This window comes from Triticum aestivum, chromosome 3A, assembly GCF_018294505.1.
Source record: "Triticum aestivum cultivar Chinese Spring chromosome 3A, IWGSC CS RefSeq v2.1, whole genome shotgun sequence".
In the NCBI taxonomy this organism is placed as follows: domain Eukaryota; kingdom Viridiplantae; phylum Streptophyta; class Magnoliopsida; order Poales; family Poaceae; genus Triticum; species Triticum aestivum.
The window spans coordinates 11,634,571-11,662,002 of NC_057800.1; the positions used below are offsets into that span (position 1 = coordinate 11,634,571).

The 27,432-nt window shown below is 46.2% G+C and overlaps 2 protein-coding genes and 2 pseudogenes across 3 annotated transcripts; 2 read left to right on the forward strand and 2 right to left on the reverse strand.

Moving 5' to 3' along the window:
- Positions 1–2,402: 2,402 nt before the first annotated feature.
- LOC123059818 (rust resistance kinase Lr10-like) lies at positions 2,403–18,774 on the reverse strand (annotated as a pseudogene).
- On the forward strand, positions 4,596–8,852 carry LOC123059820 (zinc finger BED domain-containing protein RICESLEEPER 1-like). 2 transcript variants are annotated; one of them, XR_006427603.1, is made up of 5 exons: positions 4,596–4,931; positions 5,429–5,667; positions 8,261–8,355; positions 8,446–8,516; positions 8,593–8,852. XR_006427603.1 is itself a non-coding variant. In XM_044482335.1 (5 exons), coding segments are annotated over exons 1-5 (843 nt in total). In that variant the 5' UTR covers positions 7,271–7,345; the 3' UTR covers positions 8,594–8,852. The 2 variants fall into 2 exon arrangements, 1 of the variants encoding a protein (XP_044338270.1); XM_044482335.1 differs by lacking the exons at positions 4,596–4,931; positions 5,429–5,667 and adding exons at positions 7,271–7,593; positions 7,748–8,175.
- On the forward strand, positions 15,349–18,369 carry LOC123059819 (rust resistance kinase Lr10-like). The gene is made up of 3 exons (XM_044482334.1): positions 15,349–16,228; positions 16,892–16,915; positions 17,070–18,369. Exons 1-3 carry the CDS (start codon positions 15,475–15,477, stop codon positions 18,158–18,160), a joined length of 1,869 nt encoding a protein of 622 aa, XP_044338269.1. The 5' UTR covers positions 15,349–15,474; the 3' UTR covers positions 18,161–18,369.
- A 5,607-nt stretch (positions 18,775–24,381) lies between the features above and the next one.
- On the reverse strand, positions 24,382–24,520 carry LOC123063868 (uncharacterized; annotated as a pseudogene).
- Between the last annotated feature and the right edge of the window lie 2,912 nt (positions 24,521–27,432).

The window sequence follows — 27,432 nt, forward strand, 5'->3', positions numbered from 1 at the left end:
ACACCTTATTAGTAGCGCGCCTACCCGCGCTACTAGTGAGCACAAAACCAGCGCTACTGCTAGGGTTTTCCCTAGTAGTGTATACCTTCAGAAGCATTCTGCATGGCAGGAACTTGCTCCTGGAAGGACTCATATGGCGAGTGGGTGATGGTTCTACCATCCGCATTCATCATGATAATTGGATCCCTCGCAAGGGTAGCCTAAGGCCACTGAGACAAGTGTACGTGCCGGGGATAACGAGGGTGAGCGATCTACTAAACGACGAGGCTACAGGGTGGGATCGTCACAAGCTAGAAGCAATGTTCTCTGAGGGTGACGTACAGGATATTCTTCGGATTTGTGTGGGTGGTCTGGGTACAGATGACATCCTGGCATGGAATTTTTACGAAGAACGGACAATTTACGGTGAGGTCTGCCTATCACCTATGTATGGAAAAAAAGAAGGCAAGAACAGGACAGCCTGGCTCGTGCTCAACGGCGGCGAACCACCGGAGCTGGCTGGCGCTCTGGGGTACCAATGCGCCGGGGAAGGTGTTGATCCATGTGTGGTGGTTCATCAAGAACGGCTGGGCGGTGGGATCAGAACTTCTCCGTAGAAGGATCAAGCCCGGCGTTTTTTGTCCAGCTTGTGGACGTGAAGAAACTATCTATCACAGGTTTTGGGGCTTCTATCATTCCATGCTATCCTAGAAGGAGTTGAGCTTGGTATTGGGTGCGAGGGTGGCGACCCCACCTCGATCGATGTGCACTCAGAGTTCGATTGTATCCTGGATGCTTCAGTGGATGTCGGATGCTTCAGATGATGACAAGTCAGCGATGGCTCAGGGCTTATACGCGATTTGGCTGGCTAGGAATGACATTCGAGATGGAAAGCGAATTGAAGAGGCCAAATTGGTGGCGAGGAGAGTAGCAGCGCTCATGGAAGAATGGAAGAAAGCACGGGGGCGGACAGAGGCCTCGACATCACCTCCCCAATGTGCAACGTCGATGGAGCTATGTCTCGGTCGAGACAAGGTGGAGGAGGTGGAGTTGTGTTCAGAGACGAAGAGGGCGCATTTAGAGGTGCGGATGCTATCTTTCTACCGGATATTACAATGGCAGAAGTGACGAAGTTACTGGCATGCAGGAGGGCGGTCGTAGTAGCTTTGCAAAGAGGTGTGCCCAAACTCCATTTAGAGACCGACTGTCTTAATGTTGCCAGGATGCTGAATGATCAAGAACGGAATCTGTCATCAGTGGGTATCATGGTGGAAGAGATCAAGTTGATGGCCAAACTTGGGGGAGTTCAAAGCTACCTAGGTTCGGAAGGAGGCGAATAAAGCGGCTCATGAGATTGCTAGTTTCGATTTATGTAATAGTGTTTAGGTTTCGTGGGAGATTTCTCCCCTAGATTGTATTCTCAGTATTGTTTCTGATGAACTTCCTAATCTAGTTTAATAAAGTGAGGAAGTGAACTAATTTTTTTTTGATGAATCAGCGTTGCGAGTTTGAACCCAGCGCGCATTGTTTTACTCATTTTTTTCGCCTCGCGGGGTTGACTACCTGGGCCGGCCCATTTGTTCGGCGCCTCTGCGATCCGAGATAGGAGGTCCACATTACAACCACATTTAAGATGTTAGGCATTGAATGATTGTCTTACATTGGGCTAGATTGATAAGAAGTAGAGGATTAGTCAACTCGGCCTCCGCTTGATTAGGATATGCATATGGATGCTGATTCGTTGATGTGAGGCATTAGCCTTCATTTTAATCTATTGGCCGGCCGGCCAAGATTTTCATTATCAAAATCCCTAGTGACATCAAGCTATGGGCTATGGCTAAGCTAATTTGTTTTTCCGATAATGGCTAAGCTAATTGTTTTATTCGTGACAGTAACCCACCAAGTCTAGCTAGTCTACAATCAATAATTTGTGTAAGACAAGACTGTGACATCTTTGGCGTTGTTAAGCAAACAAGGCCAGACTTGTAAGACAAGAGTTGGAGCTCCTCAAAACTAACTAGTTTATTTAGGAGATCAAAACAACCAAGTCACCTACCGCGCCGATTGCACGATAGCAGGTAGGAATCGCTGGTGTAGACAGCTGCCTGTTACCGGCTGATCATGAAGATTTATACTGATTCAAGTCAAGGCATTAGCTGTACCGCGGTCGATTATTAGTTTAATATCTCGGCCGGCGATGATTATCAAGTTTTAATGTCGATTAGTTTTAATGTCTCGGCCGGCGATGAATATTAAGTCCTAATGTCGATTAGTTTTAATGTCTCAGCCGGTGATGATTATTAAGTTCTAATGTCTCGGCCGGCGATGATTTTTAGGCGAATATATGGGAAACACAAAGATTTGAGCATAACAGAAAACACAAAGCAGCACCAGGAGCAGGAGCGAAATTTCATGTATATCATCATGCATGAATAAGATGACATGGACATATCAGTAGTTCTTCTACTCCGCAAGCTATTACATGTACACACTACTCCGGAAATACAGCAGATAGTTTCATACTTGATACAACCATGCATATGTACAGCCATTATTTCAAGAAAAATGCACCACCTAAGTGCATCATTTTCTGCATTACATCACACATCAATATTTTCACTCATATCCTCCTCAGAGATTTCAGTCAACTCGGACGACAAACGGTAAGTATCATCGGTATGGACGTGCCCTTCGTCACAGAAGAATGGCCTGGAAGGCATCTGCAAGGTATCGGCGCTGCCTTCCAGCATCGCTATTGCCTCGCTCATCGTCGGCCTGTCATGAGAATCTGGATGCACCATAGTCCGACGATGCACAACTTCCTCTCCAACTCATGCATCTGAGCATCAACATGAGCATATATCTCACCCACATGGTCTTGTTGGGTTAGTCGGTCATACACCCATGCCGGGTAGTATGCTTGGCTAGAATTTCCTGTATTCGGATCGGCGTTCCTTCTTCCTCCAGCCATCTCCAGCAGCATCATCCCAAAGCTGTAAACATCGGACTTGCTCGATATGACGCCAAAGCTCCTAGATATCATCTCAGGAGCTATGTACCCTATAGTTCCCCGTAGTGCTCTCGACGGCACAAAACTGATGTCCCTTGGGTATAGTTTTGCGAGACCGAAGTCGGCAACTTTTGGGATGAAATTGTTGTCAAGAAGGATGTTGTGCGGCTTGATGTCAAAGTGGAGAATCTGCATGTCACAACCCTGATGCAAGTAATCAATCCCTCTGGCAATGCCCAAAGCAATCTCATTTAGCTTGTCCCAAGAGAAATTCTTCTCGGCCGAGAAGATGTACTTGTCGAGAGAACCTTGAGGCATGTACTCGTAGACGAGCGCTTGTCTCATTTCCTCCGGGCAGAACCCCACTAAACGCACCACATTAACATGGTGAATCCTGCCAATGGTTGAAACTTCACTGATAAAATCTTCTCCATTACAGTTGGAGTTACCGTCTAGCATCTTTACCGCGACATGAACATTGCCTGGCGATAGCACACCCTTAAACACGGATCCGTAGCCTCCCTGACCCAGCTTATCTCTGAAATGGCTCGTGACTGCGGTGATGTCAGTATAGGCGTACCTTGTCGGGCCAAGCATTTGTTGCATTTGGAGGAACTTCCCGACTGCATTAATTCTGATCCTTGTTTTCCAATACTTGTGGGCCAGAAAGATCAACACAGCCAGGGGTGCCAACAAGAACCTGCATAGATCTACATAAGCAAGGTTGCATAGGGTTTAGTGGCTACATGAATAAGCAGTTGTGATGATGAAGAAATTAAATTAAGAACACAAAATTCTGAAGTACCTGCAGTCAATGTCACAATCCACATAGTAATTAGTATGGCGCCCCGCTCGTATTCAACATAATAAGGAAATCCAGTCACATCAAATACGCAGTCTGCGAAATCTCCCTCAAGCAGAAGAATTCCCACAATCCAATCCTTGATGATCCTTCCAGACACTGGCCATTCATGAAACTTGCTGCAATAGCACGATTGTATGAAAAAATGGAATGAAAGTGTACCCTAACAGTTTTCGAACAAGGTAGCCAGGTGTACACAGGCAACAAATAAAACAACAGTGTGCAGATGTCAAGATCTGTAACTCACCGAATCTCGCGCCTTAGGCATTCCATGACGCCCACCGTAGAATATCTGAGAGGAAACATAACAGCAAATCCACTCCTCATGGATTTCACAACATCTGCATAACTTGCATTTTCTAGCACCGGACTGTCCCAAGGCCGAGGAATCATGGCCAAGTACCCACAAGAAGGCTCGAGATACTCCATTGAATTAGATTCATCACCAGTTAACACGTAAACATAAGTATCATTGGTGCTCAGGCAAGCAACAGGCATGTACATGTCAGCCTGGACGACACGAGCAAGCTTTGCGGCCCGCTCGTGGCCCGTTCAGGACCGGACCGTACGGTCCAGGCCCGGTAGAAAAACAGGACGGGCCAGGCCCAGAAATACAGACCGCAAAAAGTTCGGTCCGGTCCGGTCTTTAACCGGGCCGACCGAGCGGACCGCTGGCGCAGCAAGGCCCATCTGGCTGGACAGATCGAGGCATCGAGCGAACCCCCTCCCCTCGTTCCATTCCCCCTCCCCCCCTCCCCTCGCTCTCCTCTCCTCACAGCGCCTCCTCCTCTCCAATCCCAAACCCTAACCCTTCATCGACGGCGCCATCGCCCGCGGCTTCTCCCCTTCATCGACGGCGCCATCGCCCGCGGCCTCTCCCCTTCATCGACGGCGCCATCGCCCGCGGCCTCTCCCCTTCATCGACGGCGCCATCGCCCGCGGCCTCTCCCCTTCATCGACGGTGCCATCTCGTCCGAGTACGAGCTGGAGGAGCACGTGTACGTCGGGGACGCAGCAAGGCCAGCACGCCATCGGTCCCGTCTTCCCTGGTTCCTCGCCGAGCGCCACGAAGAGGAAGAGGTAACCTGACCTGTAACCCCGCCAAACTGAGATGATTCAGTGCTGAACTTAGATAGGTGATCTAGAGATCTAGTGTTTGAACAAGAAACTTTCTGAATTTTCTGAACTTATGTAAGAGTTTCTGAATTTTCTGAACTTATGTAACAGTTTCTGAATTTTCTGAACTAATGTATCTAGAGTTTCTGAATTTTCTGAACTAATGTAATAGTTTCAGTAGATGTAGTGTTTCAACAGTAAACTTTAGTCAAGAGATTATACTGAAAAGTGACAATAGTTTCTGAAAAAATGCTTGATTATGCACTATTGCTAGATGACTATATGTTTGTTTGCACTAGTACTAGCTGATTTAACACGTTTGGTCAGGAGATGTAGTTCTGGAGAGTAGACAGTATGTGCAGAACAAGGTTTTCTATGCTACAACAAGAAGAAGATGAATTATTTGCACTTGATGGTTGATGTACTGACTGTAGATATTATGTGCTATTTTTTTTTTGTAGAGAATGGTGAAGGAGAAGGGGAATGAGAAGGGAAAGGGTGCTGGTAAGGAGAATGGGAAGCCGAAGGGTGCTGGTAAGGAGAATGGGAAGGCAAAGGCAAAGGAAAAGAGCTTGAATTACCTAATTAGGCAAGATTCGGCGCTGCCTCCTCTAGTTCCGAGGAAGAAGAGCAAACCTAAGGTGCAGATTAAGAAGGCGAAAGACTTTCCCAATGCCCCAATGGGAGAGTTAATTTGTAGGTTAAAAAAACACCCTCCGCCTCCTCCGCGTCTCCCCGACCGCACCGGTGCCGGCGTGCGTGCCGCGGAAGCCGCTGCCTCCTCATGCATCTACTATTGTGGTAGAGGACGAGGAGAAGGAGGAGGACGACGAGGACGAGGACATGGATGAGGACAAGGACAAGGAATATGAGGAGCAGAATCTGTTTGTGGTTCCGCCATTGCAAGCGGGTGCTGATATGTCGGATGATGATACATCAGAGGGGTATAAGGAATCAGCAGATGAACTGGAAGGTGACACTATGTCCGAGGAATCACTTGTGCATGTTGTCTCTAGTGAGGAGGAGGCAAGAGAAAGGAAAAGGAAAAAGAACAAGAGGCCAAGAGCCAATGCTCCCGTTAGGACGTCATCCAATGTTTGGGCCCATTTTCACAAGGTCAAGGAGCCAGATGAGAAGACTGGAGAGATTGTGTTGAAGGCTGTTTGTAATTATTGTATTGATAAGAAGTATGCGTATACGCAAGGTGGCAGCACCTCAACTATTGGAAGGCATCATTTAAAATGTAAGAATTACAAGGCCAAGATGGCTAGGGATGCCATCCAAACAACTCTGGAATTGCGCAAAATCAATGGTACAGCAAGTGGTCCAACAATGCACCCCTCTATTGAGTATGACCAAGGAATTGTGAAGGAGCTTATTGCTAAGATGATATGTGTGCATGAGTATTCATTTAGAATGGTTGAACATGAGTGGTTCAGCATTCTAATGAAGTGCATGAATCCAAATTATAAACCCATTGGAAGGAAGGCAATACGAGCCGAGTGCATGAGGGTCTACAAGAAAGAAAAAGAGGTGCTTAAATCTGTCCTAAAGGGTGTGAGCTCCATATGTCTAACTACAGATTTGTGGACAAGCAACCAAACCTTATCTTACATGTGTGTGGTTGCACACTACATAGATGGGAATTGGAATATGCAAACCCGTGTTCTTGCTTTCATAGAGTTGGACCCTCCTCACTCTGGAAATGTCATTGCGGATGCTCTCTATGCTTGTGTGACAGAATGGAATATTGAGACCAAAATAATGTCCGTCACACTTGACAACGCTTCAAACAATGATGGTGCAGTCGATGCTTTGAAGGCCAAGTTCTCGTTTCGGAGAGGTATGCTTGTATGCATTCTGTTTTTACACATATGCTTGTTGTTTTTGCTCATATGCTTGTTGCTATGCTCATATAGAAGCTCTTTGTGCTCATATGCTTGCTGTTTTTGCCCACATGTTTGCTGTTTTTGCTCACATGCTTGCTATATTTGCTCACATGCTTGCTATTTTTGCTCATATAAAAGTTGTCTATTGTAGGTAATGACTTCGAAGGACAGTATTTTCATATCCGTTGTTGTGCACACATCCTCAACTTGGTCGTGCAAGATGGGACGGAGGTCTTAGATAATTTGATAAACAGCTTGAGAGAGACGGTGAAGTACTTCAAGAGGTCACCTTCTCGTCTCCATGCTTTTGTTGCCACTTGCAAAAGCTTGGGTGTCAAAGTTGGTAATCATTTACACCTGGATTGTAAAACAAGGTGGAGTTCAACCTATAAGATGATTAGCATTGCCCGTGATTATAAGGAAGCCTTGACCTCTCATGCCGGTTCCAATGCCAACTATGCTTGGGCGCCGACAAACGCAGAGTGGGACATGTATGACCTTATCTCTCCATTACTTGAGAGTTTGGCTGAGGTGACAAATGCATTTTCAGGAAGTTTATATCCCACTTCGAACATCTTCTATCCATACATTGTTGGTGTCAAGCTTGCAATCAAACGTGCAATGACTAGTGATAGTGACCACTACAAGGAAATGGGTGAAGCAATGTTGGAGAAGTTTGACAAATATTGGGAAGAAAAGAACAATGCCATGGTGATCGCAACCGTCTTTGATCCACGGTACATATGCTTGCTGTTTTCACTCCAATGTTTTTTTATTCATGTGCTTGCTGTTTTTTTATTATTGTGCTTGCTATTTTTTTATTATTGTGCTTGCTGTTTTTTTATTCATGTGCTTGCTAATTCACTCCAATGCTATCATCTTTCATCCTAGGTACAAGATGAATTACATAGAGTGGGCCTTTGGAGAACTATATGGAGTAGGAAGTACGAGGTGTAGGACTGAGATGAAAATCGTGGAGAAAGAGTTGGCGACCTTGTATGACAAATGTGTTTCCCAAGATAAGCGAGCTGGAAATGGAGAAAGTGTATCTTCCTCTATAAACATTCCTAGTATCCCGGTTCAAGCTGGGTATGAGTCCTTCTTATCGTCCCGTTCAACAAGAATATCAAAAAGTGAGTTGAGGAACTACTTAGAGGATGCGGTTGAACCTCGCAACAAGGCTCTTGATCTTCTTGGTTGGTGGAAAGTCAATGCTCCTAGGTACCCAATTATGGCCAAGATAGCCAGGAGGTTCCTTACTATCCCGGCTACCTCCGTGTCTTCAGAATCTACCTTCAGCACGACCGGAAGGATTTTAGGTATGTCAACTCGTACTAATGAACTTTGGATATAAACTTGTCAAGTTCTCATCCTCAAACTAGTTTGTCTACTTGTGTGTATTAGATGACTACAGGAGTTCGTTAAAACCGGTTATGGTGGAGGCATTAGTTTGTGGTGCAAGTTATATAAAGGGTGCTCACGTTGACTTGAATCTGGTGGTATGTTTGCCATCTTTTCCTTACCCTTTTCTTTCTTTCTTTTTTGGTCTTGTTGTGATGTGAGCATTTGTCGAACTTCCACACTTGTAGCCGAGGGATGAGAATGAAGAGGATGATGTTGAAACCATCAAGTTACCCATCGTGGAGGAGATCAACGATTGGTAACAATTCTTCCTACATGTTTCACTTGGTATACGATACCAAACATTATTTATGTGAATGTTGCTTATCTTGTAGACACTCATCATGTGGATGTTGATCTTGATCTTGCTATTTTGGAGACGAATGTCAAAGTGATCTTTCTCATGGGAAGGCTACTTTTGCATTTGGGTTATGTTCGAACTTGTCAAGTCATGAACTGTGAAATGTCACAACTAGCTTGGAGATGAACCTCTCATTTGTGTTATGTTCAACTTGCCAATTGACATGGACTTGAAATTGTCATTGCAAGTTTGTAATCGTGTCGTTCAATGATGATAAGACATTATGTTTGTGGATGTGGTATTTGTGTTGCTTAACCTGATTTGTGCTATGTTTGCTGTCAAAATCAGTTGTTTTGATGTCCAAAAAACAAAGGAAATGCTGTCCGAATGTAGTTATTTTTACTGTCCAAATTTAGTCCAGTGCCTGCTGTCCAAATGAATTGTTTGTGGATGTGATATATCTGCTGTTCCTGTCCAAACTTACCTGAAAATGTAGTGAGGAGTGATGACTTATCATATTACATCCATTCGTAAGCTTGTCACTATGTGATGCCTAAACAGTAGCTAAACTTATCTACTTGTTGTTGCACTTTTGCTTTATTTACTCTCCAAAAACAACAGATGCCTAAACTGATGACTAGTCTATTGCATGTTCTAGCATACACTTTGCTCCTTCTCTGAATAATAGGACCGGCAGCATGCATATGTCCACGTACAGTCAGTAGCTCAGCTAGTTTCGCTCAAGACCAGGTCATGGGATGGATCGTGCGATCGGCAGCTACCTGCAACTGCATAAACAACAGCTAAATATGACCTATACGCAGCAAAATACAGTCTGCCAGGCAAGGTGACGGGCCGGTCCATTCGGTCCTCTCGGGCTTGACCGAGCTGGCCCCCAAACGGTCCGGTCCCAGAAAAGGAGCTCGTTGGACAGCTCGGTCCGGTCCGGACCGGACCGCCGGCGGCCGGTCCAAGTGGCGGCTCGGACCGGGACCGGACCGGCCCGGACCGTGTCCACCCTGATGTACATGCCATTGTCCTTTACTTCCCGAGAGCATTTAAGAAAGCAAGCCTGACTACGTGAAAGGGGTTCCAATTCGACTTCCATGTTGTAATGGTATCTAGAGGGAGGCCGATTCCACCGAGGTAGAGGGCAGCTGTTGTATAAATCCATGTTGGCATCGATGACCCAGAAGGAAGAACCACTGTAGTTGATGGCAGGCACATAGTATGTTGCATCGTCGATGCGAATTGCGGCCTTGGTATCACTGCAAATTAGCTCATAAGATTGATAACCACACCCAGGAGGATCACTTGCCTGACGAAATGGGAACGATACATTTCTAAGAGGGCCGCACGAGAAAGAAGGACAATCAGGGTCATGATGCCGCCCTTCAGCCTGACTTGCAGCAAGAACTGCAAGCACACATAAGAAGGTTAGGGAGTTGAGAACAGCGGGCATCACCATGGCAAGCTGTTTCACAGAAGCACAGATACACAGAGGAACGGTCAAATGAAGGTGTGGCTGCCAAAGTTTTTATTTTTCTTAACTCCAAAAGTGGGTTTTTCGTTGGGGCGTAACCCTCTCAGCAACGCGCCACATCGGAACCCGGGTGTGGTGGAAAATGGGCAAGGGCCGGGCCGTCACCCCCCAAGTGGCGCGCCGTATCTTGATCCGGATACGGTGGCAAGTGAGCGAGGATCGGGTCGTCGCATCCTTAGTGGCGCGCTACATCGGCGCCCGGATGTAGTGGAAAATGAGCAAGGGTCTTCGCATTTGACTTGACGAGTGCGAAGGGTAAGGAAGCTAGCCGGGCCTAGGAGGATTCGCTTAGGTAGCTGGAACGTAGGGTCTCTGACAGGGAAGCTTCGGGAGCTAGTTGATGCAGCAGTGAGGAGAGGTGTTGATATCCTTTGCGTCCAAAAAACCAAATGGAGAGGACAGAAGGCGAAAGAGGTGGAGGATACCGGCTTCAAGCTGTGGTACACGGGGACGGCTACAAACAGAAATGGCGTAGGCATCTTGATCAACAAGAGCCTCAAGTATGGAGTGGTAGACGTCAGGAGACGTGGGGACCGGATTATCCTGGTCAAGCTGGTAGTTGAGGACTTGGTTCTCAATGTTATCAGCGCATATGCCCCGCAAGTAGGCCACAATGAGAACACCAAGAGGGAGTTCTGGGAAGGCTTGGAAGACATGGTTAGGAGTGTACCGATTGGTGAGAAGCTCTTCATAGGAGGAGACCTCAATGGCCACGTGGGTACATCTAACACAGGTTTTGAAGGGGCGCATGGGGGCTTTGGCTATGGCATCAGGAATCAAGAAGGAGAAGATGTCTTAAGCTTTGCTCTAGCCTACAACATGATTGTAGCTAACACCCTCTTTAGAAAGAGAGAATCACATCTGGTGACTTTTAGTAGTGGCCAACACTCTAGCCAGATTGATTTCATCCTCTCGAGAAGAGAAGATAGGCGTGCGTGCCTAGACTGTAAGGTGATACCTGGGGAGAGTGTTGTACCCCAGCATAAGCTGGTGGTTGCTGACTTCCGCTTTCAGATTCGTGTCCAGCGGGATAAGCGTGCCAAGGTCGCTAGAACGAAGTGGTGGAAGCTCAAGGGGGAGGTAGCTCAGGTGTTCAAGGAGAGGGTATTTAAGGAGGGCCCTTGGGAGGAAGGAGGGGATGCGGACAATGTGTGGATGAAGATGGCGACTTGCATTCGTAAGGTGGCCTCGGAGGAGTTTGGAGTGTCCAGGGGAAGGAGAAGCGAAGATAAGGATACCTGGTGGTGGAATGATGATGTCCAGAAGGCGCTTAAAGAGAAGAAAGATTGCTTCAGACGCCTATACCTGGATAGGAGTGCAGACAACATAGAGAAGTACAAGATGGCGAAGAAGACCGCAAAGCGAGCTGTTGGTGAAGCAAGGGGTCGGGCATATGAGGACCTCTACCAACGGTTAGGCACGAAGGAAGGTGAAAGGGACATCTATAAGATGGCTAAGATCCGGGAGAGGAAGACGAGGGATATTGGCCAAGTCAAATGCATCAAGGACGGAGCAGGCCAACCCTTGGTGAAGGACGAAGAGATTAAGCATAGATGGCGGGAGTACTTCGACAAGCTGTTCAATGGGGAGAATGAGAGTTCTACCATTGAACTGAATGACTCCTTTGATGAGACCAGCATGCGTTTTGTGCGGCGCATCCAGGAGTCTGAGGTGAAGGAGGCTTTAAAAAGGATGAAAGGAGGCAAGGCGATGGGCCCTGATTGTATCCCCATTGAGGTGTGGAAAGGTCTCGGGGACATAGCGATAGTATGGCTAACCAAACTTTTCAACCTCATTTTTCGGGCAAACAAGATGCCAGAAGAATGGAGACGGAGTATATTAGTACCAATCTTCAAGAACAAGGGAGATGTTCAGAGTTGTACTAATTACCGTGGAATTAAGCTGATGAGCCATACAATGAAGCTATGGGAGAGAGTCATTGAGCACCGCTTAAGAAGAATGACAAGCGTGACCAAAAATCAGTTTGGTTTCATGCCTGGGAGGTCGACCATGGAAGCCATTTTCTTGGTACGACAACTTATGGAGAGATATAGGGAGCATAAGAAGGACTTGCATATGGTGTTCATTGACTTGGAGAAGGCCTATGATAAGATACCGCGGAATGTCATGTGGTGGGCCTTGGAGAAACACAAAGTCCCAGCAAAGTACATTACCCTCATCAAGGACATGTACAATAATGTTGTGACAAGTGTTCGAACAAGTAAAGTCGACACCGATGACTTCCCGATTAAGATAGGACTGCATCAGGGGTCAGCTTTGAGCCCTTATCTTTTTGCATTGGTGATGGATGAGGTCACAAGGGGTATACAAGGAGATATCCCATGGTGTATGCTCTTTGCGGATGATGTGGTGCTAGTTGACGATAGTCGGACGGGGGTAAATAGGAAGTTAGAGTTATGGAGACAAACCTTGGAATCGAAAGGGTTTAGGCTTAGTAGAACTAAAACCGAGTACATGATGTGCGGTTTCAGTACTACTAGCTGTGAGGAGGAGGAGGTTAGCCTTGATGGCCAGGTGGTACCTCGGAAGGACACCTTTCGGTATTTGGGGTCAATGTTGCAGGAGGATGGGGGTATTGATGAAGATGTGAACCATCGAATCAAAGCCGGATGGATGAAGTGGCGCCAAGCTTCTGGCATTCTCTGTGACAAGAGAGTGCCACAAAAGCTAAAAGGCAAGTTCTACAGGACGGCGGTTCGACCCGCAATGTTGTATGGCGCGAGTGTTGGCCGACTAAAAGGCGACATGTTCAACAGTTAGGTGTGGCGGAGATGCGTATGTTGAGATGGATGTGTGGCCACACGAGGAAGGATCGAGTCCGGAATGATGATATACGAGATAGAGTTGGGGTAGCACCAATTGAGGAGAAGCTTGTCCAACATCGTTTGAGATGGTTTGGGCATATTCAGCGCAGGCCTCCAGAAGCTCCAGTGCATAGCGGACGGCTAAAGCGTGCGGAGAATGTCAAGAGAGGGCGGGGTCGACCGATTTTGACATGGGAGGAGTCCGTTAAGAGAGACCTGAAGGATTGGAGTATCGACAAAGAGCTAGCTATGGACAGGGGTGCGTGGAAGCTTGCTATCCATGTGCCAGAGCCATGAGTTGGTTGCGAGATCTTATGGGTTTCACCTCTAGCCTACCCCAACTTGCTTGGGACTAAAGGCTTTGTTGTTGTTGTTGTTGTTGTTTGTAACTCCAAAAGTGGGTAATTACATGCCAACTAGTGGCTCTACATGACAGTGATGTTGTTGACTAGGAGACTTGGCTACTTCCTGCCAAGCCAAAGTTAGGTAAATACATACAGCCTACTGGCTTATCTAGGTGATGGTGATGTTCTTGACTCCAGACCTCTAGATTAATGGGACCGAGTCCAAGTGTACTACTCTAGTCACAATTCTGTCCTAGTCATGATAACATGGAATTCAATGTCTTAAGACAATGACAAATAACAGGGACAGAAAATGACAAATACTAACTAAATATCATTCATTTGAGATATTAAAGTAGGGTAGAACTAAAGTAGTTCTATTTTTTTTAATAGATCTACTTATAGCTGAACTACTTTCTTACACCCCTCCTCTACATAACTAACTACCAAATTTTGTTTAATATCTTTAGCACCAAGTTTACATTATATGGGCAGATGCATTTGAAATTTACCTGGTTTCTATTCCCTGCAAATTGGAACGGAAAGCATTTCAACAGCGCACGGCTGATACCATACAAAAATAAAGTAATATCTGTTTTTTTTCCTTTACAGGAGTAACTGACAGCATTTCCATAGTGTCTGGCTAATTATTTCTGACGATGACTGCACTACAGCCAGTCAGACTGTAAGCACTCCTCGTCGGTCATTCAGCTATCAAAAAAAGTCACCAAGCCATATCATAGTACAAAACTATCCACATGTTGATAGGGAGTCTAAATATGGTTGGTATATATGCCATAGAAATCCCTAATGTATATGAAATGGTTTTCACTTCAATTCACATTCTGATGGTAAACTGTACGGCAACAGATGTTACAATAATTTGTAGTAGTACAGTTAAGAGTCACAGGGTGGTAAAACCATGGAATACACTGGCCATAGCCATGGCAGACTGGTTCACAGAAGCACAGACTGGATAGCAAGGGTACTTACAACAGAAGTACGGTAACTGCATACCAGCTACAGACTCTACGGACTTTACATGACTGATCTTCATCATAGCAATGGGACCCATGAAAAATTGGTTGCTCATTCAAGCACAGTCCTTTCAGATAATGAGGCTACATACACTAGAACCTAACTTAATTTACTTGGCAGGCAACCTTGGAGGTTCGGTACTCCCTCCGTTCACTTTTGTAAGAGGTTTTAGACATTTAAGACAACACCTAAAACAGTTCAATTTTGGCTGTCTAAAATGTCTTACATAAATGAACAGAGGGAGTATTCAACACTATGTACTCTTTTCCTCTGATCCAGTGAGCAAAGCCTAACGTGCATGCTTGCTTGTCCAAACCACCTAGCTCATTCACTTCGATTATCCACTCCCCTTATATTGGATAGCAGTATATGATACTGCCATGAGACATGGGTGCCATATACTGAAACTTTTTTTTGCGGGTATATACTGAAACTTTGCGCAAAAGAGTAGCATATCCTGAAATCTGGCTTACAATATTCTTTTGTTGTGCTTGACTCGAATATCGCGTCAACTCTTCCTTTTTGAAGGCCAACTTGTGCTATCAGGAATTAAATGGTAGAATGTGATAGGAAGGGAACTACTACTTGGAGACTAAGAAGAAATAATTAGTTGAGTCCACAGTGGTGAGCAGAAAATGAAAGAGAACTTGAGCACGTGTTGGTCTAGCATTAGAGGAAGAGTCAAAGTGCATTCTGGTCCAATTATGTCAGTCTCCTAGTAATGTGTGGAATCCAACAGCATAAAAAAAAAAGGCAACCTGGTGCATGTAGCTCCCGCTTGCGCAGGGTCCAGGGAAGGGTCCGACCACTTTGGGTCTATAGTACGCAGCCTTTCCCTACATTTCTGTAAGAGGCTGTTTCCAGGACTTGAACCCATGACCTCATGGTCACAAGGCAGCAGCTTTACCACTGCGCCATTAGTAATGTGTGGAATCCAACAGCATATATATTTTAATTACAGGGATATGTACATACAGCCAAGGGTGATGAAGGCTTTAAAGCAACAAACTGCAGAAGGATATGTTTCGGTGGCAGTTGGACTTCCTGCCCAGACATGTAACTATCATGACAAGTGCCACCCCAATCCTCACCAGAGATTAAAGCAGACAACCACTTTCTTATACTCCAGACTTTCTCTTCTTCCATCTAAATCTCCAATTCATCTCATGGATTTTCCTAAACTTCTTGTCATGCTAGTGCTGCTCTGTCTTCTAACCAATGAATCCTATGTGGGTGCAGCATCAGATGATGAGGATTTCTTCAAGAAATGCTCATCACAACGGTGCAGCAAACATGGACCAAAGATCCAGTTCCCCTTCCGGCTTTCAACCCAACCAACATCCTGTGGAGCAGCTGGCATGCAGTTATCATGCTCTGGGCATGACACGATCTTGGATCACCCTGTTCTTGGTTCTTGCAAAGTGACTGCGATATATTACATGCACCGCGTCATTAACATCATCCCGCTTGTGGAACCATTGACGCAATGCCCACTTCAGAAGCTCATCTCGAGAAAGTTAGAAACTGGTGTGTACAAACAACCTCAATCATTTACGACCCTGGTACGTTGTTCCAAGAATTTCATACCAGCAGATCCATATAGTATAGTCGGCCCAGCTCCTTGTGTCAGTAGCAACGCTAGCCAATTCTTGTATTTGGCATTAGCTTCCGCATACATATCTGATCTACCATGGGACTGTGTGGCCATTTCTAAAGGTATCCCGATACCCTTCAGCTATGATAAACATGGCCCTAACTCGGACCCCTCCAGTGAAATAGCAAAGGCAGTCGTCAACTTTGGTGCGACAACCTTCACTTGGCACCTCAGTAACATTACCGATGTCTGCCAACAGTGTGAACATCAAGGTCGATACTGTGGATTCAGCTCACAAAGGCGTCAAGCATTCTGCCAGCACCATGGTATTATTTCTTTCCCTAACTGAAATCCATATATCATTATGGTGTGGAAATTTATTTAAGAACAGCATTATAGATTTTCTGCTTCTCAATGTACTAGTTTGTTGATCTCCTATATTCTGATGTTAACTGTGTTTAATCTTCCGACAGAATTCTCAATCTAGTAGTTATATTATTTAACAAACAAAATTGTATTGCAAATCAGAGAAATCGTTAAGTTGCTTGAGCACATACAGTCTCTAGGTTCACATCCATGAAAGTTCCCCAAAGAAAAAACATTTATCAAGAGATGCAAGTGCCAAATTATATGGGAAAACTTATGATGGTTGACTAATTTGTAAAATTCTTGGGCAACAAAAAGTAAGAGCTGAACCTTATTTGACCATTTTCATATTTGTTTAGTTTTTCAGATTGGATATGAATAAATAAGTGTACAGCTATAACATAACAAAGAATATATTAATCGATATAACACCCTATGTTCGAGGTCCAATATACTTGAAGCCAACAGGAAGCTACCAAATATATATGTCCACAGAGAACTCGTGTAAGAATCAGGAATTAGTTGTTCCAAACATAATTCATAGAGTAATGAAGTAGTCTTCTGTTTCTGTCTACATTAAAATTAAAGCATGGAAAAACTAATGATATTCTTCCTACATGCAGGTACCCATGTCATCCCAATTGCGGGTAATGTTGCAACTCTTTTCCTTTTTCTCATTCTAGATGAAATTCTTATTGCTTACCACTGTGAATCTTTTGTGTTTCCTCATTACAATAAGAGTCAGGAATGCATGGCCTCTTATCTGAATGCAACTCGCTAATTTCCTTTTTTTTTAATCAGCAGCCTCATCTGTAGCTGCATTTGTAGTTCTTTCATTGATTGTGGCCACTGTGATATATCTCTCCTTGAAGTCAAGGTACAATGAAGAGATAAATATGAAGGTTGAAATGTTTCTCAAGGCATATGGCACATCGAAACCTACAAGATACACCTTCCCTGATGTTAAGAAGATAGCAAGAAGGTTCAAGGATAAACTCGGTCAGGGCGGATTCGGAAGTGTGTACAAAGGCGAGCTACCAAATGGAGTACCTGTGGCAGTCAAGATGCTAGAGAGTTCTACAGGAGAGGGGGAGGAATTCATCAATGAAGTTGCAACCATTGGACTAATCCACCATGCAAATATCGTACGCCTCTTGGGCTTTTGCTCTGAAGGAATGAGACGGGCCCTTATTTATGAATTCATGCCTAATGAGTCACTGGAGAAATACATATTCACACATGTTTCTAATATTTCTCGACAACTCCTAGCACCCAACAAAATGTTAGATATTGCTTTAGGCATTGCCCGAGGAATGGAATACATGCATCAAGGTTGCAACCAGCGGATTCTCCACTTTGACATCAAGCCACACAACATCCTGCTGGACTACAACTTCAATCCAAAGATCTCTGACTTTGGCCTTGCAAAGCTGTGTGCAAGGGACCAAAGCATTGTTACGCTCACAGCAGCCAGAGGAACTATGGGATACATCGCACCGGAGCTATACTCTCGAAACTTTGGAGGGGTGTCATACAAGTCAGATGTGTATAGTTTTGGCATGCTGGTGTTGGAAATGGTGAGTGGAAGGAGGAACTCAGACCCAAGTGTTGAGATCCAGGACGAGGTATACCTCCCTGAGTGGATCTATGAGAAAGTGATTTCTAGGCAGGAATGGGAGCTTACTCTGGAAATGACAGCAGAAGACAAAGACAAGATTAGACAGCTGAGTATTGTGGGGCTGTGGTGCATCCAGTGGAACCCAAAGAATAGGCCGTCGATGACGAAGGTGGTAAACATGTTAACTGGGAGGCTGCAGAACCTGCAGATTCCACCAAAGCCCTTTGTGTCGTCTGACATTCGTCCTATGCCACAGAACACGACGAACACATGAACATGCATTGTGTGTGTTTTTGTGTGTATCATTACACGCCTGAGGGAACTTATCTCGCATCTGCGTTGTAAACTGTAATTCCTTGGCCAATGTTCGATTACATACTGAACTACATGGGATTTTGCAGTACCGCTAACACTGCATCTGTATCTTACTACCATATTGTAATTCTATTAATTAGAAACACACGGCACTGGATTTTGCAGCCATTTCTTGGCAATGCTGTGATAATATGAATCTTAACCAGTCATTGATGTGATTTTATCCCCTTTCCGCCATAACTGATAGTACTGCTGTAAGCTCTTTCTAATACAGAGATGCGCATATAGGCTGCTTATATTCTAGAAAAAGAGATTACTTACTACTGGTAGAAACTCAGCATTCTTGTTCGGAAATCAAAAGAAGAGCAAAGGGGATTACTCACCATGGCAGACAGCTTCCGCCGGAGTCCCTCGCCGGAGCCCCGATGAGACGCGAGCGAGGCGGTGTGCCGGAGTAGGACGAGGAGCTCGCCCAGCCGGCGGAGAATGTGAGCGGTAACTGGGCGAGCTCGACTGCGTCGCCGGCCGCCGGCCGCCGGCAGCCGCCTAGGGTACAAACTGGCACCCGTTCCCCATTTGGATAAACCAGAGTTTTTTTTTTGTTTTTGGACAAACGGATAAACAAGAGTAGGGCCTTTGTTGGGCCGCCCTGTGGGCTGACCCATCTCATGCTAACAAACAATACGAAGAATTGGTCAGAAATTTTGATCGCACTGGGGATTGTTGGGCCGCCCTGTCGGCAGCTATTCGTTTTCAAAATTTATACTTAGTTCGCAAAAAGAACTATTCAATTTTTTTCCTCCACACGATTCTATAAAAAAAATTGGGTTCCACCATGTACGAACAAAAAGGTAAAATAAACTATTCAAACTTTTCTTTTCTTCCATATATGATCCCTACAAAATAGGATTCCACAATCAAAAGACAACGGAACAAAAGGTCAAATTTGAGACGAAAATTTCTGTTTTAAGGTATTAGACAACATCTAACAGTTCCCTGATCATATACTCCTTAACTTATAATTTTTATCTCTTGAAACTTTCCCTCACTTCCCTACTTTTACTTCAATAAAGATGCGCAACTCTCGGGATAAGTGAGGAGTTGCTCACCTTCCAAAGTAATGCATAAGTGGTTCGCGCGTCACCCGAGTCGATCACCACCGGTTATAAAACCCTGGCACCACGCCCCCAAATCCTAAGGCTAGCCATAGTGGGGGTAACTTAGATAGTAACTTAACACATCCCAAGACAATTTTGTTTATGTGGCAAGTATTTAATGAGAAAATAGGTGCTTGTGGTAACATAATATGTTACTATAACATAACGCTTTCCAAGGCAAAATGAGTCTATGGGCTAATAAATAAAGCAATCTATGACACTACTAGTATGTTACTTTGCACTATGAAGCTAGTAACTTAGATGCATGACACTAGTATAAGTTACTCCCCACTATGACCAGCCTAAAACTCACCTCCCCCCACCCCATTTTTGTTGCCTCCTCTATCGATTTGGTTTGCCGCCTCCGCCATCCTCGAGCTTGACCTCGTCGCTACCCTTGAGCACCGCCGCACCCAAGCTCCGCACTGCCACCCCAATCTCCCATGCCTCCTTGATACGTCTTTAACGTATTTATAATTTTTTTATTCTTTCATGCTATTATATTATCAATCTTGTCAGCTTTATATGCAATTTTATATTTAGAACTAACCTATTACTCTAGTGCCAGTGGTAATTCCTATTTTTGCCTCTTTTATTATTTCGCAAAAAACAATACCAAATGAAGTCCAAACGCGATGAAACTTTACAGTGATGAAATGGCAGAGCACCACCATGTTGAGCCCCTGACCCCCTGGACTCCCAAGGTCGAGCCTTCACGAAGTAACCGATGCCAATGTGTCGTCACCACTGTGAAACACAATGGTTGGAACACCGTACCCTGTTCTGGGCGACGACTTCGTGTTATATAGCAGGGTCGCGACTCCCTGATCGCGTACATGAGGTGGTTCAGATTACAACTTGTAGTGCAAGCGATAGACTAGGAGGTTACAGAGAGATAAGATGAAATCCTAACAACCTAGCTATCTGCCGTACGCCAAGAGGTCAGGGCCTTCTTGTCACGTACGTTTAACACCCTCCCTTAATCACAACTTTGCAAGTTGAGATTACACTTGAATTCTTCAAAGTTCCTTGTAGGCAGCGCCTTTGTGAAGCTATCTGCAACCTGGTCTCTGGAATGCACAAAACAAATCTCCAATTGTCTGTTAGCAACTCTTTCTCTAACAAAGTGGAAATCTATCTCAATGTGTTTTGTTCGTGCATGAAAGACAGGGTTAGCGGATAAATATGTTGCACCCAGATTGTCACACCATAAGCATGGAGCCTGAGTGCATTTCACACCAAGTTCCTTTAACATGGACTGAACCCAAATGATCTCTGCTGTGGCATTGGCAAGTGCCTTGTATTCAGCTTCTGTACTTGATCTTGACACAGTAGCTTGTTTCTTAGCACACCAAGATATGAGATTGGGTCCAAAGAACACAGCAAACCCATCAGTAGAGCGTCTGTCATCCAAACAACCTGCCCAGTCAGAGTCAGAAAACACACTGACAAGAGTAGATGAAGATTTGCTAAAGGTGAGACCAACACTCATAGTGTTTTTGATATATCTCACTATACGCTTGGCAGCAGTCCAGTGAACTGTGGTGGGTGCATGGAGGAATTGGCACACTTTGTTGACAGCAAATAAGATATCAGGCCTTGTTAGGGTGAGGTATTGAAGTGCTCCAACTAAACTTCTGTACCTGGTGCTGTCATCCTGACTCAATGGATCACCTTCTACAAGGGACAATTTTTCTGTGCTAGACAAGGGAGTTGGTGAAGGTTTGCAATCTTTCAGACCAACTCTTCTTACCAAATCAACAGCATATTTTTCCTGAGAGAGATGCAGACTGTCTCCAAGCTTCTTCACTTTAATGCCTAAGAAGAAGTGCAAATCTCCCAGATCCTTGAGAGCAAACTCAGCACTCAAATCCTTTAACAGTCATGTCACTGCCTCATCAGATGAACTTGTGACAATAATATCATCAACATAAATGAGCACAAATATGGATGTTTTGAACTTGTTGTAAATAAACAGTGATGTGTCAGACTTGGAAGAAACAAAACCAAGTTCTTGCAGTTTCTGACTGAGACGTGAATACCACGCCCTAGGAGCCTGCTTCAATCCATAAAGAGCTTTATCAAGCTTACATACGTGGAAGGGTGAGTTTTTGTCGACGAACCCAGGAGGTTGTTTCATGTACACTTCCTCCTCCAGAACACCATGCAGAAACGCGTTCTGAACATCTAGCTGTCTAAGGCTCCAACCCCTGGAAAGAGCAATAGATAGAACAAGACGGATGGTAGCAGCTTTAACAACGGGACTAAAGGTGTCCTCATAATCTATGCCATACCGTTGCTTAAAACCTTTTGCTACTAGTCTTGCTTTATAACGGTCTATGGTTCCATCATATTTTCTCTTAATCCTGTAGACCCACTTACAGTCAATTAAATTTTTACCTCATGGTGTCGGAACCAAGTGCCATGTTTTATTTTTCTGAAGTGCCATATATTCTTCTTCCATAGCCCTCTTCCAACAAGCATCTCCAAGTGCTTCATCCAGAGAGTTTGGTTCTCCTGTAGAACACGCCAGACCAAATTTGGTTACACGTTTGTAATTAATAGGCTGGATTACCCCTTTCTGAAGACGTGTACGTGGCGAAGAAGGAGCTGGCGCAGAGGATCCGGCAGCTGACGATCCCAGCAATCCCGAGGCAGATTCCCCCGATGCAGCAGGATTTTCTATGGCTTCTGAAGTAGACGGAGTGGAGAGGGGCGGCACAGAAGATCCCGCACCGCATCCCGAAGAGGCAACCGGCCCATCATGCTGCAATGATGGCGCGGGCCTGAGCGGATCTGCACCGGATCGCGCGCCTACGTCTGGAGCAGCATCGGATCGACCGCCTGTCAAATCCGCACTGGACCGCGGGCGCCTGGTGTAGTGGCACGGCCCACCAGCAGGCCAGCGAGCCGCAACAGGCCGCGTGGATGTGGAGGATTGGTGCGGGCCAGGTGCCGTGTCGGAGCCAGCCGCACCAAGCCGCGTGCCAGCCGCTGAGTGGACAGCGCCGCGCCTGGTAGAAGGCGACGCGGTTTTTGTGGCGCTGGCGTTCTGCAGCCGCGCTGATCCCGAGGAAGATTGGCTGCTGGGCTGCTGCAACCCTGATCCCGAGGGAGATATGCCCCCAAACGCAGGACACATGAAATCATGCCTGTTTAGGATCGTTTCTTCACCAATTTCAGTAGTTTCTTGTCCACCTTTTTCCTGAGATGTATCTGCATCATCACAATACTCATGCACACGGTTATGAGGATTAGTCAACAAAGGATCATCACAATTATTTTCCCCATGCTCAAGGCCGGTAAGATGAGATGGTAAGAGTAATATTTCTTTGCGAAGGAGAGCACCGGCGTTTGGATGGAGGTCAGCAGAGGGGAATTTTGTTTCGTCGAACACGACATCACGGGAGATATAGACACGTCCGGTGGATATGTCAAGACACTTCACCCCTTTATGTTGAGCACTATATCCGATAAAAGCACACTGTTTTGAGCGAAACATGAGCTTGCGATTGTTGTATGGCCTGAGGTTAGGCCAACAGGCGCATCCAAACACACGAAGAGCTGTGTAGTCTGGTTTAACTTGAAGAAGTCGTTCAATGGGTGTTTCATTATTAATGACACGACTAGGCAGTATGTTGATAAGATGGACGGCGGTGAGGAATGCCTCATCCCAAAATTTGAGGGGCATAGATGCACCAGCTAGAAGAGCAAGACCAACCTCTACGATGTGTCTGTGTTTGCGTTCTGCAGACCCGTTTTGTTGGTGAGCGTGAGGACAGGAGACATGGTGAGATATGCCAAGTTCTTGAAATAAAGAGTTGAGTTTTTCATATTCCCCGCCCCAGTCGGACTGGACGGCTATGATTTTGCTATCGAATTTTCGTTCAACAAGAGCTTGAAAGTTTTTGAAAACTTGGAACACTTCGGATCTTTTCTTTAAAAGATAGATCCATGAGTATTTGCTATAGTCATCAATGAAACTAACGTAGTATGTATGTCTACCAACAGAGGAGGGTGCAGGGCCCCAAACATCAGAAAAAATAAGTTGCAAAGGTTTGGTAGAAATACTAGTAGACACAGGATAAGGTAGTTGATGACTCTTAGCTCGCTGACATGAATCACAAATTGTTTCGACATTGTGTTCTCAAACAAATGGGAGCTTATTTTTCCTAAGCAATTTCTCAACTAAAGAAAAAGATGCATGTCCTAAACGATCATGCCATCGTGTAGACGAAAGTTTGGTGGCACTAAAAACTTGTTTATTGAATCTTCGAATCTCTGAAATCAACGGGTAGAGTCCATGAACGCATCTACCTCGATACAACACCTTCCTCGTTGCCTGATCCTTGATCAAAAAGAAGAAGGGGTGAAACTCAAGAAATACATGGTTATCAATGGCAATGCGATGAACGGAGAGAAGGTTCATTGAGGCACTAGGAACATGCAAAATTTTCCTAAGATGAATTTTCCTACGAGGGGTTTTAATAATTGAATGACCAATGTGACCGATCTTCATACCTTCTCCACTAGCAGTGTGGATGTGATCTTGCCCGCGGTATTGTTCCCGCATGGTCACCTTCTCGAGTTCACCGGTGATGTGGTTCGTGGCTCCACTATCCACATACCAGTTTGTGTCCACGCCATATGATCCATCTGCTGCACCCGCCATCTTCTCATCTTGATCTGAATCCTCATCTTCATCAAACCTGTACCAGCAGTCCTTGGCTGAATGGCCAGGCTTGCCGCAGATCTGACAACGGATGGCGTCAGGGCGCTTGGTGGAGTTGTTGCGGCGGCCCCTGTTGTTGTTGTTGGAGGAGGTGACCGCCGCCGTTGCTGCCATTCCCGCGTGCATCGCTGCGAGAGTCGCTGCGGGAGTTGTTGTAGTTGGTGCCTCCTGCACTCCTGCCCTTCCCGCGCGGCGGCCCGCGGTACCGTGAGCCACCACCTCGGCCGCGCATGGCGGCGTTAGCATACGACTTGAAGCCGCCGTTGGTACCCTGGAACAAGGCCACCCTCTGATCGAAGTTACTCATCTGAGCAAACAGTTCGTCAAGGGTGACAGGTGAGGTGCGCGCGTCGAGGGCGGAGACGAGGGGCTGGTACTCCATGTCCAGGACGGCGAGGATGTAGGAGATGAGCTCGTCCTCGTCAAGGGGCTTGCCCGCCACGGCCAGTTCGTCGGCGAGGGAGCGCATGTGCGCGAAGAAGGCCGCGGCGGACTAAGTGCCCTTCTGAGCGTTGGACAGCGCGACGCGGATGTTGTTGATGCGTGACAGCGACTGGGACGAAAACATGTTCGCCACCGCTGTCCACAGCTCATGGGCATGGGCGATCGATGTCACCTGCACGAGCACCTCCTTGGAAAGGTTATTGAGAAGGTATCCTAGTACCTGTTGGTCTTCCCGGAACTAGATCGGGTGAAGGGGGTTGGGTGTGGTGACCTCCTTCCCGTCTTTGTCCTTGTTGACGACGACCTTGGGCGGCTCCGGCGTGCTGCCATCCACATAGCCGAAGACGCCAGCACCATGAAGCTGAGGCGTGATCTGGGTCCGCCAGAGGATGAAGTTGGTGCGGGTAAGCTTCTCGGTGATCTGGCCAAAGAGACCAGGGCTGGTGGTGGAGGACGAGGCCATGGCAGAAGCTTTCTGGTAGCTAGATGCAATGGAGGAGTTAGGCTCTGTATACCATGTGAAACACAATGGTTGGAACGTCGTACCCTGTTCTGGGCGACGGCTTCGTGTTATATAGCAGGGTCGTGACTCCCTGATCGCGTACATGAGGTGGTTCAGATTACAACTTGTAGTGCAAGGGATAGACTAGGAGGTTACAGAGAGATAAGATGAAATCCTAACAACCTAGCTATCTGCCGTACGCCAAGGGGCCAGGGCCTTCTTGTCACGTACGTTTAACAACCACCCAATCAAGAGGTTTTAGCCTTTCACCCGGGACCAGGGGGCGGAGGGCAGGGAGAAGATCTCAATGTCTCCCACCAGAGGGAGAAACGGCGCCGAGAGCGTCGCCAACATCATGACCGGCACCGCCCATCAAGGGTTTCACCCGACCCTGAGCCCGCATCTCCACTTCATCGCCAACCATCAAAGCAGGATGCCCGGGGGCAGGCCACATCCCGGCTTGTGGAGGAGAACAAGCGCCGCTGCAAATGCCATCTTCAGATTGGGACCAGGCCCGCCGCCGCCTTGTCGCCCAGCACAACCAAGACGGCACACCGTGTAAGATGTGGGAATCACGTGTTGTATTCCTCAGGTGCAAACGCATGTATATATGATGTACAAAAGGTGGGCCACGACCTCGACTATACAAGGAACTAGGAGGTGGGCCTAATACATAGATATGCACAACACATATACTCAACACCCCCCACAGTCGAAGCGGCACCGCTGCTGACGAAAAGACTGGACCGAACTCCTCAAATGACGCCGTAGGCAAGCCCTTGGTCATGATATCTGCAAATTGTTGGGAAGTAGGGACGTGTAAAACACGAATATGGCCAAGGGCCACCTGTTCCCGAACAAAATGAATATCCAACTCAATATGCTTGGTCCGTCGATGATGCACTGGATTAGCGGAGAGGTAGACCGCCGAGACGTTGTCACAATAGACCACTGTGGCACGGACAATAGGGCAGGAGAACTCCTGAAGCAGCTGGTGAAGCCACGAACATGAAGGAAATATGCCCTAGAGGCAATAATAAAGTTATTATTTATTTCCTTATGTCATGATAAATGTTTATTATTCATGCTAGAATTGTATTAACCGGAAACATAATACATGTGTCAATACATAGACAAACAGAGTGTCACTAGTATGCCTCTACTTGACTAGCTCATTAATCAAAGATGGTTATGTTTCCTAACCATGGACAAAGAGTTGTTATTTGATTAACGGGATCACATCATTAGGTGAATGATCTGATTGACATGACCCATTCCATTAGCTTAGCACCCGATCGTTTAGTATGTTGCTATTGCTTTCTTCATGACTTATACATGTTCCTATGACTATGAGATTATGCAACTCCCGTTTGCTGGAGGAACACTTTGTGTGCTACCAAACGTCACAATGTAACTGGGTGATTATAAAGGTGCTCTACAGGTGTCTCCAAAGGTACATGTTGGGTTGGCGTATTTCGAGATTAGGATTTGTCACTCCGATTGTCAGAGAGGTATCTCTGGGCCCTCTCGGTAATGCACATCACATAAGCCTTGCAAGCATTGCAACTAATGAGTTAGTTGTGAGATGATGTATTACGGAACGAGTAAAGAGACTTGCCGGTAACGAGATTGAACTAGGTATTGAGATACCGACGATCGAATCCCGGGCAAGTAACATACCGATGACAAAGGGAACAACGTATGTTGTTATGCGGTCTGACCAATAAAGATCTTCGTAGAATATGTAGGAGCCAATATGAGCATCCAGGTTCCGCTATTGGTTATTGACCGGAGATGTGTCTCGGTCATGTCTACATTGTTCTTGAACCGTAGGGTCCGCACGCTTAACGTTATGATGACAGTTTCATTACGAGTTTATGTATTTTGATGTACCGAAGTTTGTTCGGGGTCCCGGATGTGATCACGGACATGACGAGGAGTCTCGAAATGGTCGAGACATAAAGATCGATATATTGGACGGCTATATTCGGACACCGGAAATGTTTCGGGTGATTTCGGAGAAAACCGGAGTGCCGGAGGGTTACCGGAACCCCTCGGGAGTAGTAATGGGCCTTATGGGCCTTAGTGGAGAGAGAGAGAGGCGGCTAGGGTGGGCCGCGCGCCCCTCCCCCTCTGGTCCGAATTGGACTAGGAGAGGGGGGGCGGCGCCCGCCTTTCCTTCTCCCTCTCCCCCTTCCTTTCCCCCTCCTAGTAGGAGTAGGAAAGAGGGAGTCCTACTCCTACTAGGAGGAGGATTCCTCCTCCCTGGCGCGCCCCAAGGGCCGGCCGGCCTCCCCCCTTGCTCCTTTATATACGGGGGCAGGGGGCACCTCTAGACACACAAGTTGATCTTCGTGATCGTTCCTCAGCCGTGTGCGGTGCCCCCTCCACCATAT